Source organism: Callionymus lyra, chromosome 16 (assembly GCF_982586985.1).
Source record: "Callionymus lyra chromosome 16, fCalLyr1.hap1.1, whole genome shotgun sequence".
NCBI lineage: Eukaryota > Metazoa > Chordata > Actinopteri > Syngnathiformes > Callionymidae > Callionymus > Callionymus lyra.
The window spans coordinates 18,590,022-18,603,635 of NC_141833.1; the positions used below are offsets into that span (position 1 = coordinate 18,590,022).

General features: G+C 35.7%; 1 protein-coding gene and 1 pseudogene across 2 annotated transcripts in view; one reads left to right on the forward strand and one right to left on the reverse strand.

Moving 5' to 3' along the window:
* Window positions 1-10: 10 nt before the first annotated feature.
* LOC148064066 (serine/threonine-protein kinase MAK-like) lies at window positions 11-6,970 on the reverse strand (annotated as a pseudogene). The gene is made up of 12 exons (XR_015713527.1): window positions 6,870-6,970; window positions 6,564-6,618; window positions 5,587-5,708; window positions 5,433-5,515; window positions 3,514-3,646; window positions 3,286-3,457; window positions 3,050-3,217; window positions 1,691-1,898; window positions 1,248-1,602; window positions 377-478; window positions 214-273; window positions 11-154 (listed from the first exon to the last, which is right to left on the reverse strand). The product of XR_015713527.1 is annotated as a serine/threonine-protein kinase MAK-like (transcript).
* A 3,558-nt stretch (window positions 6,971-10,528) lies between these two features.
* gnal2 (guanine nucleotide binding protein (G protein), alpha activating activity polypeptide, olfactory type 2) overlaps window positions 10,529-13,614 on the forward strand; it is a 51,698-nt gene continuing 48,612 nt past the window's right edge. Inside the window, exon 1 of the mRNA XM_087810897.1 lies at window positions 10,529-11,039. Within this exon, the coding sequence (XP_087667023.1) occupies window positions 10,544-11,039 (496 nt within the window). The 5' untranslated portion in view covers window positions 10,529-10,543. The remainder of the gene's footprint in view (window positions 11,040-13,614) is intronic.

Sequence of the window (13,614 nt, forward strand, 5' to 3'; positions counted from 1 at the left end):
GTTGAGTCGAGTTTTTTCCCATGAGCCACTGCTGCTCATTGCTACCGATAGCTTCCGTATTTGGCGGTCCAGTCCACTCGGCCGTTGACTGGGAGGAGGTTTCTGGGCGTCTTGTTGAGGGGGTTGAAGGGTCGGCTGCTGGACCAGCTGTGATCTGAACAACGTCACATCGTCGGTCAAGAGAGAAACTTTGAGACCTTAGAATGTTCGTACCTTCGTTCAAGGGGCTCTTGCTCTTTGACGGTTTGACTCTGGACTCTGACGAAAGGTCCACTAGAACGAAATGGAGAGGAAAAATAAAAGGTCAACATATGATGCTGGGATGTAGGGGGTGGGGGGGGGGGGCAAACTGTAGTACTACCGGACGAATGCTTACTTGCGGAGATGCTGGTCCGGATCGGTGCCAGAACCGTGCCTGTCGCCTTCAGCAGTGATTTGTTGGTTCTGGTTTCAGTGATGGAGTTTGACGGTAAAAGATCTGAAGAACACGTAACATGATGTTTCATATATAAAATATTAGTAGCTGAGTGTTGCCCTGAACAGGAAGTAGCCAAATGACTCACCAAAAGGATTTAGCCAAGTGTTGCGCAAACAGGAAGTAGCCGAATGACTCACCAAAAGGATTTAGGCAAGTGTGGCCCGAACAGGAAGTAGCCGAATGACTCACCAAAAGGATTTAGGCAAGTGTGGCCCGAACAGGAAGTAGCCGAATGACTCACCAAAAGGATTTAGCCAAGTGTTGCGCAAACAGGAAGTAGCCGAATGACTCACCAAAAGGATTTAGGCAAGTGCTGCTTGAACAGGAAGTAGCCGAACGATGCACCAAAAGGATTTTGCCAAGTGTGGCCTGAACAGGAAGTAGCCGAACGATGCACCAAAAAGATTTAGCCAAGTGTTGCTTGAACAGGAAGTAGCCGAATGACTCACCAAAAGGATTTTGCAACGTGTCGCCTGAAGAGGAAGTAGCCAAATTACTCACTAAAAGGATTTAGGCAAGTGCTGCTTGAACAGGAAGTAGCGAACGATGCACCACAAGGATTTTGCCAAGTGTGGCCTGAACAGGAAGTAGCTGAATGACGCACCAAAAGGATTAAGGCAAGTGTTGCTTGAACAGGAAGTAGCCGAATGACGCACCAAAAAGTTTAAGCCAAGTGTCAACTAGACAGGAAGTAGCCAGATGTCGCCTGTAAAAATGAAGTTGTTTCCAAGTTTCATTTGATAATAAAAATAAAATGATGAATATTCACCTGTAAACAGATCCGTGTCTGGCGTCCTTAAATGACTCCTCAGACTTTTACCGACGGTGTGACTTCCTGTCGAGAAGCTGCTTTTGATCTTCACGCCTGAAACGAAAGGTGGATTAAATGTCTGTCCGTCTCAGGTGTGCGGGTGACTCACCTGGCAGGTATCTGCACTGGCGCAGGTAGTGCTGTTTGGCCAGAAAGACCCTGGAGTTGACCGTTGACTCCGGAACTTTGGACCGAGTAAGACCGTGCGTTACGAAGGAGGCTTTTTTAGCGCCGGCGTCGCCTTCGTCCACAGCGTCCCAGCTGTCCAGGGACGTGACGGAGGTCTGGCCCCAGCGCCTGCGTCCGCTCCCGGCTCTGGAGTTCTCCACTCCGGAGGCTTTAGGGAACTAGGAGAGGAACATGGATGGTGGGTTTGTGTCGGGGGTGCAGGTGTGCGGCACCTACAGAGGGTCGGCTCAGGGGGTCTCGGTTCTTCACCAGACTGAGCGGCTCTCGCTGAGCCGCTCGAGGCCCTGACTCCGACGGAGTCTCGGGGAAATCATCCTCATTGGCCTCGAAGATGTCCGACTCCACGGTCCTCCTGGGGGGCTCGGAGGGTCTCGGCGTCTGGAGTCCCTGACCCACAGAGAAGTATGGATACCGCAGAGCCTGGAACCAGGAATGTGAAAGTGTCTCTTATGAATCCTCATAACAGTGTCGTTCCACTCGGGCTGCACTCTCTTCTTCGCCTCCTTCATCTCTCTGATTTTTTTCACTTCCATCTTGTTCTTACTTTCACTAAAAATAACTATTTAATCTGCGATATATCGATAACATTGATTAATTAGTCTTTTCAAAATGGAGACTTTTAATAAATATATATTTCATTTTTATTTTATTTTATTATTTTGTTTATTTTGTTTATTTTTCTAATAAACTCTACTATTTTGGTGGAATTTCAGGGGAAATATCAACTTGTATAACATATATACATATATATTTCCTGAGAGTAAGCGCATATTTGTGTGTGTAATAATAATAACCAAATAATGAAAATTGTAATTTTTGTGTATTTTTCTTCAGATTACTTTTGGGATCATTCTTTTGTAAATGTCAGCTTTTAATGTGAATGTAACGACCGTTTGTATTTTTGTATAATAGAGAAGCTGGTGCTTGGATTCCAGGAGGGAAATTGGTTACATTGCATTTAGGGTTTGGATTAAAGTAAAAAATAAAGTTTATTTAGAGCTTTCACTCATTAGTATTAATTGTTTTCTTATTACATGATGTATATAACATTATATTACTGTATATAATTATATAATATAATTATATACAGTAATAAATATACTACTATATTATAATAAATAATAAATAATATAATATAACTGCTATGCTCCAATTTTTCTTTTTTTTTTTAAATTAAATTAAATTAATATTCATTTATAAATCAGGGGTTATGCTAAACTTGTAAACTAAAATGTCCCCAGTGATGTCAGAATAAAGGTATTGTGTATATATATATATACAGTATTAATACAGTAAAATATTTCTTTAAATTATTATTATTATTCATTGTATTTTACTATTCAAAATCCGTGAAAACATTTTTATTTTTTATATTAATTTATTAATTTAAGAGATAAATAATGACATAAATCACAATAACTAGATCACAAATGTTGGAAAAATTAAATAATGAATGGAAAAATATTTGAAATACATGTTAATTTATTTAAAAAAGCAAAGATGAATGAAGCTAAATTGATATAATTAAAATATAAAATCACTAAAGGTCATGTTGAGAGTTGTCTCAGCACCTGAGCAGCACTCGGTCTCTTCTCCGGGTCCCACTGCAGCAGGTCCTTCATCAGGACCAGAGCCTCCTCGCTGGCGTTGGGGATCAGAGCTCGGAGGCTGATCGGGACGCACTTCGGGAAGCGGAAGTTCATCGCCGAGGCCAAGACGAAGCCTTCGGGCCAATCTGACTGACATGAGAAGAAAACAGGGACCTCTAGCGGCCAAAAATCAAACACTGCACAGGTTGACCTCTGACCTTCTTCAGCGTCCCCAACACCTGACAGATCTTCAGAATCTCGTCCGCCTCGCTGTTGCCGGGGAACAGCGGTCTGAGGGTGTAGAGCTCGGCCATGATGCAGCCGACGGCCCAGACGTCGATGGGCGAGCTGTAGGACACGGACCTGAGCAGAACCTCCGGGGCTCGGTACCTGGAAGACACGTGACCTCGGTGATGTCATGGAGACCCTCGAGGCGTCGCTCTCACCATCTCGTGGACACGTAGTCGGTGTACGGAGGTTTGGAGCGGATCTCTCGGGCCAGACCAAAGTCGGCTATTTTGACCAGCTGGGGGCCCATGCAGAGCAGGTTCTCAGGCTTCATGTCGCGGTGGAAGTAACCTGGGCGGGAAAAGATGTTTGTCTCAGAATCATGTTGACGTGACGAAGAATCTAAGATTATAATGAACAGGAAAGACCTCAATGATGTCTCAAAATAATATAATATACAGTATTACAAAAATGGTAGATTTATGGATACATTTTAAATTGTTAATTACACATTATATTAATATATACAGTTAACATATTACATATAGCAAAACAATACTAATAATAAAACAATAATACAGATGATAAAGACAAATAAAATTATGGTTATAGTATAATAATAAAATAAAAACACAATAAACAAAGATTAATATATTTAAGAAACAATAAATGCTAGTAAAGTGCAAACGTCAACAAGTACAAAAATGATATATATATATATAATAATGTATAAATTATTTGAATACATTAATGACGCCCCAAAATATTATAATATATAACAGCAATGGTAGATTTATGAATAAATTGATGAACCTTTTATAGATTTATGGATAAGTTTAAATGGTCAATTACACATTATATTAAGATATACAGTTAACACAGCACATGTTAAATAAAACAAAACAATAATACAAATAATAAAACAATAATACAAACGATAAAGACAAATAAAATGATGGTTATAGTATAATAATAAAATAAAAACCATGTAATATAATAAAAACAATAAACAAAGATTAATGTATTTAAAAAACAATAAATGCTAGTAAAGTGCAAACGACAACAAGTACAAAAATGATATATATATATATATATAAAATATAAATTAAAATATTATAATGTATAACAAAAATTATAGATTTATGGATCAATTGATACACCTTTAAGTACTATTAGACATTTACTGTAAATAAAAATGTAAGTTGTCAATTAGACATTATAATAACATATACAGTTCACATATTTAAAATAACATAATATTAATAAAAATAATCTAATAAACTATATACTATATTATACTAAACTAATATATAAACTAATTGTAAAAAAATATAATAAAGACAAATACAATTATGGTTATAGTATAATAATAAAATAAAAGGCATAATATAAAACAAACATAATAAATGATGTTTAGTATATTTAAAAAACAATAAATGCTAGTACAGTGCAAATGTCACTCAAGTACAAAAATGATATATATAAATATATTTATATAATAATATATAATATATATATATACATATATATATTTTAATATATAACAAGTATTGATTTTTTGATAAATTGATACACCTTTAAGTACTATTAGACATTTACTGTAACTAAAAATTGAAGTAGTTAATTACACATTATTTTAAGATGTACAGTTGCACTTGAAAAAACAATGATAATAATGAAATGATAATAAAATAATAATAAAGACAAATAAAATAATGGTAATAAAAAAAGAGCATGAAATAAAATAAACACAATAAAGACTTAATAATGCTAGTAACGTGCAAACATAACTCAAGTACAAAAATATATATAAAATTATAATATATAAATGATTTGATGGAATGATGTTAAGGAATTTGAAGGGAACGTTTGATGACAAACACAAAGATAAGGATAAGAAATCAAACCTCATACTTCCTGTCAAAATGGCGAATAGCAACTCTGGCTAGCTAGCTACCTAGCATTTAGCTATATAGCTAAACAAAGGAAACGTGTGTGGTTTTGGGTTTTGTAAAACTTTCATTAAAAGTCCATAATGTAACTCATTGTCCTCAACTTTAAACTTCTGCAATAAGTTATACTTAATTTTCTATCTTTTTATTCATTTTAAAGGAAGTTAAAAAAGCGTGTTTCTCACCGTGCTTGTGCACAAATGCTAACCCCGTCAACACCTGGAACAGAATGTTTCTTATCTCCTTCTCCGAGAACTTATTTTCCTCCCTGCAGAACAAAAAAGATTTGGGAGAATCTACCTGTGGTCGTAAAGAAGTTAAAGGAGGTCGACTTCTCACCTGTCGTTCATCAGCTGGTAGAGATTCTCCTTCATGTACTCGAAGACGAAGTAGAGATGCTCGTTTTCTCTGATGACTTCTTTCAGTTTCACCACGTTTGCGTGATTCAGCTTCTTCAGCGACTGGACCAGGAGAAGAAACACTTTTTTTTATTAAAGTTTTTTTTTTTTTAAACTGAGCAACAGACAAAAAAAAAGTAATAAAGTAATAGTGAATATTAAACATTTATTTTCCATTAATTCCACTTGATAATAACAGTTATTATTACTTAATCTTCATGAAAATGGGCTTTAAATAATGTTTAAATGATTATATTGAATTCTTTTTAATATCTCGACGGACTCTCAAAGAGCGGCTCAAGATATTTGCTGAACACAAGATGCTGCAGGACTCTCTCAATATGTCTTGTTCTTATGTCACTTTTGTTTGTCTGTAAATATGTAAACAATGATGGAAAAATACATCAAACAAGAAACAAACAAATAAACAAACTGAAATAAACAAACTCAAAACAACATATTTTTAAATTGTCTTGAATTTGTGTGAAGAAATATATTCTGTATTTTATTTTCTTCTGTAAATAAATATATTTAATGACCTTTCTGTGTGGAGTTAGTATGTTCTCCCCGTGTTGCGTAGGTTTACTCCGGGCACTCCGGTTTCCTCCCACAGTCCAAAAACATACAGAGGTCGATTGAGAATGCGGGGAAACTGTCCATAGGTGTGAGTGTGTGTGAATGGTTGTGTGTCCTGCGACAGACTGGCGTCCTGTCCAGGGTGTCCCCTGCCTCTCGCCCAAGGAAACTGGGATAGACTCCAGTCCCACAAGGGATAAAGCGGTAGAAAATTAAATTAAATTAAATGTTCTAAATAATTTCTCGTCATGCTTATTTTCTTCTGTGTTGAGTGTTTTATTTTATATTTTAATATCATTATTTTTATCTATTTCAAAGTGTATTAGTTATGTTCTTTCTCACCTTCACCTCCCGCAGATTCAAACATTCTTCCCAGGAATAAAACTTCCTCTTCATCCTGGTGGAAAAAACATCATTCAGAAGGAACAAAAACAAACATTCTAAGGAAGACAGGAGAACAAATTTAGTCAAGAAGTATCATTTAAGGACAAGATCTTTCCACTTCCTGTTTGAAAATATGAGATAGATAGAAAGATACCATAGTCCTGACACTTTTATGGATACAAGTATGAGGTTGTATCATCTTTGGAACTCGGTCATGTGAGAAGAACTTCATCATCATCTTCCGACCTGTGATCCTCGACTCACCTCTTGATGGCGACCAGCTCGCCGCCGTCTTTGCTCTTGGCCAGAACGACGCTGCCGTAGGTTCCATCGCCGAGTTGCTTCAGAGAGACGTAGCGGTTCATCGTGGATCGATGCTCACGGACGTGAAAAGGGTTCACTTCAAACTGACCGGGAGAGAGAAGATCCAGACGGGCTGGAAGTCTCACCTACTTTCAGTTAAGCTGCCCTGGCAGACGGACGAGAGGAAGTGGATTAAGATGAGATTGAGAAGATGTGCCAGGAGGACACGGTGTAGAGGGGAAGAGGGTTTGTTGAGGAGAAATATGTTTATTTTTATTGAATCTCTTGATGAACAAGAAGGTTGGCAAACATACACAAATAAAGGGATTTAAAAAACATTTACTGTGTGAGACACACAAAAAAGTATTACAATTGAATTTAGAAATATCCATATTTAATTGTCTTTTAATAAACAGTTAAAGAAAAGAAAATAAGGTTATATTTATCTTGAGCTAAATCAAGATGTTAAGCCTGACAACAATGTATTAGGTAGGAAGGTAGAATTTTTCCAATTAGACACAGCAATACAGAAATAATTCATAAAAATAAATAAAAATAAAATAAGAACAAGAACAAAGAGAAATATAAAGATAGGATACAAAGATTAACATAGAACAGAACATCATGATACTATTATTCAATTATTATTCAAGTAAATAGTTAGAATTGTTTGAACTTTATAACAATGTCATATGTTTGTGTTATTACAATTCATATTTATAAAACATATCATATAAGAAGTATAACTGTAAGGTGTGTTCTGTGTAATAAACACAATCAATTAACATGTTTTCTGACGGATCTGATGTTGTTTCACTTTTAGTAAGACAACAGTAAAACAAGAAATAATCTGATTCTAAATGATTATATTTATATATATTAATGTGGGAAAACGATGATATCAATGACTCATACATAAATAAATAGATGATGCAATATATACAAGAAATATACATTAAAACGGAAATCTAAATAAATATCACTATCATTTATTTTTCCGTATTTATTCTCACATTTACATCTAAATGACGGACATTATGTATAAAACTAATGCTGAATAGATATCATTTCTTCGGGATTTAAAAATAACTTTCGTGTCTATTATTAGCTCATTTCCTCTTTACAGGTCACTTGCTCTCTGGTGCTGCTGGCGGTCAAATAATCCCCGCGGTCTGCACTGCTGACACCTAGAGGCTCATCGGAGCACTGCACCTGACGGTCACTTCCTGCTACGCGTTTGTTATGATCTTTAAAAATGATAAATATATGTGATCTGCTCACTTATAGATCGATTAACCGAATATAACACAGCATGTCATTGATATGGATCAGTTTCAAGGTTATGTTCGGTTCGAATCGGTCAGACTTTACCAGGATATTAGTATTAAATGCATTTTATTATTTATAAATTATGTATAACATGACCCACCTTCTTTCGCCTATAACTAAATAAAGAAAATAAAGTTTAAGTTAGTATAGCAATAAAAAAACAAACATTTTAATACACAATATTTTTTTTGGATCAATGATACAGACCTGCCAATTATATTGTTTACAATATAATTAATAATTAATATTATAAAACGTTTCGAATACAAAAAAAAAACGTAAATCAATATAGAAACATCTAAAAATACTTTGATGATCTGAGATGTTTTGATTAAAATTTTATTGACAATTATTTTTTACATCTGAAGGTTTTTTAATGTTACATTTTGGAAGAATGTGTTGTACATCGTGTTGGATTTGTATTTTAGTGAAATAAATACAGGTATATAATGTAATCCTAAATATTTTATTTCAAAACAAATGTTTTTGTATTGACTGAAATATACAATACTGGTGGATATTATCAATTATTATTTGTTTCTATATTTATGTTTATAACACTTTTATATCTTCTTTTCTTGGACAAATGTGTAAGCTGTTGTATATTGTCTATATTTACGTTGTGTTGTGTTTGTATTTTAGTGACATAAATACAAACAAATGTTGTCATCCAAAATATTTGTACTCAAGTGGTAAAATGAATACAAAACATTATGCTGTATTTACTAAAAAATAAGATTATTGGTGAAAAGTTTGAAATGATTTTGAATATTTTGTATATTTTCATTGTGTTGTGTTATTAGTCACAAGTTCATACAACAACATTATGTAACCCAAAAGACATATCTTTTACTTCAAATGCTAAAAAAGGTTTCTGTTTTGGCTGAAATTAACATTATGGTTAAAAAGTTTGGATCAAGCTTCTATATTTATGTTGGTATACATTTGATAACATCTTGAATTAAATATTAATATATAATATTTTCCAAAATATGTATCCTTTATTTCCAATACTTAAAAAAGCTTATTTTTTTTAACTAAAAAATAGATTATTGGTGAAAAGTTTTAAATCATTTTGAATATTGTATAGATTTTCATTGTGTTGTCTATCTATTATTAGTCACAACAAAATTATATAACCCAAAAGATATATCTTTTTATTTCAAATGCTAAAAAAGGTTTTGGCTGAAATTAACATTATGGTTGAAACTTTCAAAACAAGTTTTTATATTTATGTTGTCATACATTTGATTATGTCTTGAATGCTGCATGTGTTTACATTTTGATGTTTTTAGTCAAATAAATATTAATATACAGTATAAATATAATTCAAAAGATGTATCTTTTATTTCAAATGCTATAAAGGTTTTTGTATTGGCTGAAACAAAACATATGTTTGAAATGATATTTAATAATGCATTGTTTATCTATATGTTTTGAAATAAAACCAAATACATGGTATAATCACAAATATGTGTACTCAAATGGTGATTTAAAAAAAAAAATATTTTTTGCTCCTTTCAACAAAGATATCGAGTCAAGCGATCAGACAAGTATCTATATTTATGTTGGTATACATTTGATTATATCTTGAATATTGTGTGTTTTTACATTTTGCTGTTTTTTAGTCAAATAAATATTGATATATAATGTAATCCAAAATATTTATCTTTTATTTCAAATGCTAAAAAAGGTTTTTGTATTGGCTGAAACAAACATTATGTTTGAAATGATATTCAATAATGCATTGTTTATGTAAATATAATGAAATAAAACCAAATACATGGCGTCATCAAAAATATTTGTACTCAAATGGTGATTTATTTCGACAAAGATATCGAGTCAAGCCATCAGACCAGCAGCTCCAAAAGTCAAGTCATGCAGAAATGAAATGCGTGGAATGAAAACCATGAGCAACATTCTCCACACACGTCCACGCACGGTGGCGGGATGACGCGCGAGTGCACTGCACCTAACAAGTGTGCACGCGGATTGTGGAACGTTTGCTGCCGCTGCGGCTCCTCGCGTCTTTTCCTCTTCCCTCGCGTCTGCTTTTGACGGTGACTTACGGTAAGCTTGGACCCGCAGTGTGGATCAGGTCCACGGGAGGATCAGGTGATCCACGAGCACAGAAGATGACACGCAGCGAATGTCGGAGCGTTTTTCATTCTCGCCCGAGATTTAGACCCGACGATGTGACGATGGAACGTTAAGGACGCTTGGCGGGTTTTTTTTTTCTTTCCCCTTTTTATTTTTTTTATTTTTTTTATGACAAATCTCCCTCATAGAGACGTTCTGCTTCAAACATGGGGCTGTGCTACAGTTTGCGTCCCCGGCTCTTCGGGGACCTGAGCGGATCCATCTCCAATAATACCTCGGACTCGGATCCGCCGCCGCCGCCGGACGCGACCGCGACCTCCGCCGCCGCCGCTGCTCAACAGACCCGGGCTCGCCCGGAGGACGCCGGGGGATGCGGGGAGACGTCGTCGCTACGTGGCCCGGTACGCCCCGGGGATCCTGGCAGGCTGTCGGCCGGAGAGAACCGCCGCGGAGACACCGGCACGGACGCGGTTCTGATCCAGAACGGGGGAGGGAGCAGCGGGAAAGGCGCCGGGAAGGACCGGGGCCGACGCTTGCAGCTGCTGCAGAAGACCAGCACCCAGAAGCAGAAGAACTGGGACAAATTGCTGGTGGAGGAGAAGGAGGCCGAGAGGGAGGCGAAGAAAGTCAGCAAGAACATTGACCGAGCGCTGAAGGAGCTCAAGAGGGAGTATAAACAGACGCATCGGCTGCTGCTGCTCGGTACGTCTGGTTGTTGTTGTTGTTGTTGTTATTGTTTTTGGCCTTTTTTTGATCGACTCAAATCCATAAAGCTACAATTATTCCGCTCTCGATCCACCATTTTGACTTCCCACTAACATTAGACCCTCGTGTCACAGCGAGGCCTTGGCACCGCATCGTGTCAGTGAGTGGATGTCCAAATGTACTTCTCAGAGTAATATGTTCCTTTTTGGGGTTATAGGCAAAAATTATATTCGTATATTCATCTTCGTCCGAAAAGACGCTTTAAAACGTCCAAACTGCTTGTCTGTGGAGTCCCTCTCGTATTGAAGCCTCGACATGAGAAAATGTTCCGAAAAAATTTAAACAAGTCTATATTTTAAAGCTTGTTCTGTAGCGGAAGCTTAAAAGCTAACATGCTACATAAACAGGAAGTGCTCCGGGTAAACATCATGAGCTTCCTGTCTACTGTCTTCACTGGAGGCTTCAACCCTTTAATAAGAACATAGACTATTTATCCTTGTCGATCTAATTATCACCTAATATTCAATATTTTAATTAAATATTTGGACCAAATTTCCATTAGTTACCAAAATAATTATCTTATTTATACCAAAATGTAAGTTTTTAACAATAAAAGTGTAATTTTTAGTATAAAACCCATGATGAAGTTCCAATTCTGCCTCTCCGATCTGACATTTTGACTTCCCACTAACATTAGACCCTCGTGTCACGGCGAGGCCTTGGCGCCACATCTGTCAGTGAGTGGGTCATTCTACGAAACCTCCCCCTCTTGTAAAAACGTGTCAAAAAAAGGCAAAAATTATGTTCGTATATTCATCTTCGTCGTCGTCCGAAAAGACACTTAAAAACATCCAAACTGCTCGTCTGTGACGTCCCTCTCGTACTGAAGCCTCGACATGAGAGAATGTTCCGAAAAAACTTAAGCAAGTCTATATTTTTAAGCTTGTTTTGTAGCGGAAGCTTAAAAGCTAACATGCTACACAAACAGGAAGTGCTCCGGGTAAATATCATGAGCTTCCTGTCTACTGTCTTCACCGGAGGCTTCAACCCTTTAATAAGAACATGGACTATTTATCCTTGTCGATCTAATTATCACCTAATATTCAATATTCAAATTAAACATTTCCATTAGTTACCAAAACAAAATTATCTTATTTATACCAAAATGTAAGTTTTTAACAATAAAAGTGTAAATTTTAGTATAAAACTCATGATGAAGTTCCAATTCTGCCTCTCTGATTCTGCCATTTTGACTTTCCACTAACATTAGACCCTTGTGTCACAGCGAGGCCTGGCTCCACATCTGTCAGTGAGTGGGTCATTCTACGAAACCTCCCCCTCTTGTAAAAACGTGTCCAAATGTACTTTTCAGAGTAATATGTTCCTTTTTGGGGTTAAAGGGAAAAATGATATTCATCTTCGTCGTCGTCCGAAAAGAAACTTAAAAACATCCAAACTGCACGTCTGTGACGTCCCTCTTGTATTGAAGCCTTGAAATGAGAAAATGTTCCGAAAAAACAAGTCTATATTTTTAAGCTTTTTCTGTAGCGGAAGCTTAAAAGCTAACATGCTACACAAACAAGAAGTGCTCCGGGTAAATATCATGAGCTTCCTGTCTACTGTCTTCACCGGAGGCTTCACTCCTTTAATAAGAACATGGACTATTTTTGTCGATCTAATTATCACCTAATATTCAAATTAAAATTTTGTAACAAATTTCCATTAGTTACCAAAACAAAATTATCTTATTTATACCAAAATGTAAGTTTTTAACAATAAAAGTGTAATTTTTAGTTTAAAACTCACGATGAAGCTACAATTCTGCCTCTCTGATTCTGCCATTTTGACTTTCCACTTTCATTAGACCCCTCAGCAGGGCTTGAGAGTCAAAAATAGGGATCACTCAACCAAAATTACCTAAAGTATTTATTACAGTATCATTTGAAATCTGGACGTTTCTTAGTCTTGTAGATTATATGCATAAAACATAAGAAAATCACAGATAGATGTTTTTTGTGTATTAGTGGCTTTATGTCCACACAAGATGAGGCTACAAATCTTCCTCGGATCTGCCATTTTGATTTTCCACTATTATTTAAACCCCCTAGAAAATCTTTATAGATAGCAAGAAGTCAGAACTAATTGAATTACCAGCTAATACTTTAAATCCGGATTTAAAGTATTAACCAAATTTTCATCAATTACCTCATCAGAGTTATTATCAAACCACATGTTTTTAATAATAAAAGTACAATTTCTTGTACAAAACTCATGCCTGTCCCAAGTTAGACTGTAGTCATGTGGCCCTCATGAGGTCAAAGGTCAAATGTAGGAGACTAGCAAATAAATACGATGAATAGGGTTTTTGTTTTTAGGACTTTTGTCATTTTTGAGTATTTACTGCCACTTAAAAGTTAAAAGTTTAAACTTTTTTTTAAGTTATATTCAATACAATAAAATCATAATTTAGCATTATTAGCTTCTTGATTTTATCACTTATCACATATTTTTATTGCTAGTCAATTCAATTGGATTCATTTGCTCTTGTTAACTCAAGCTCAAAACCCTGAAA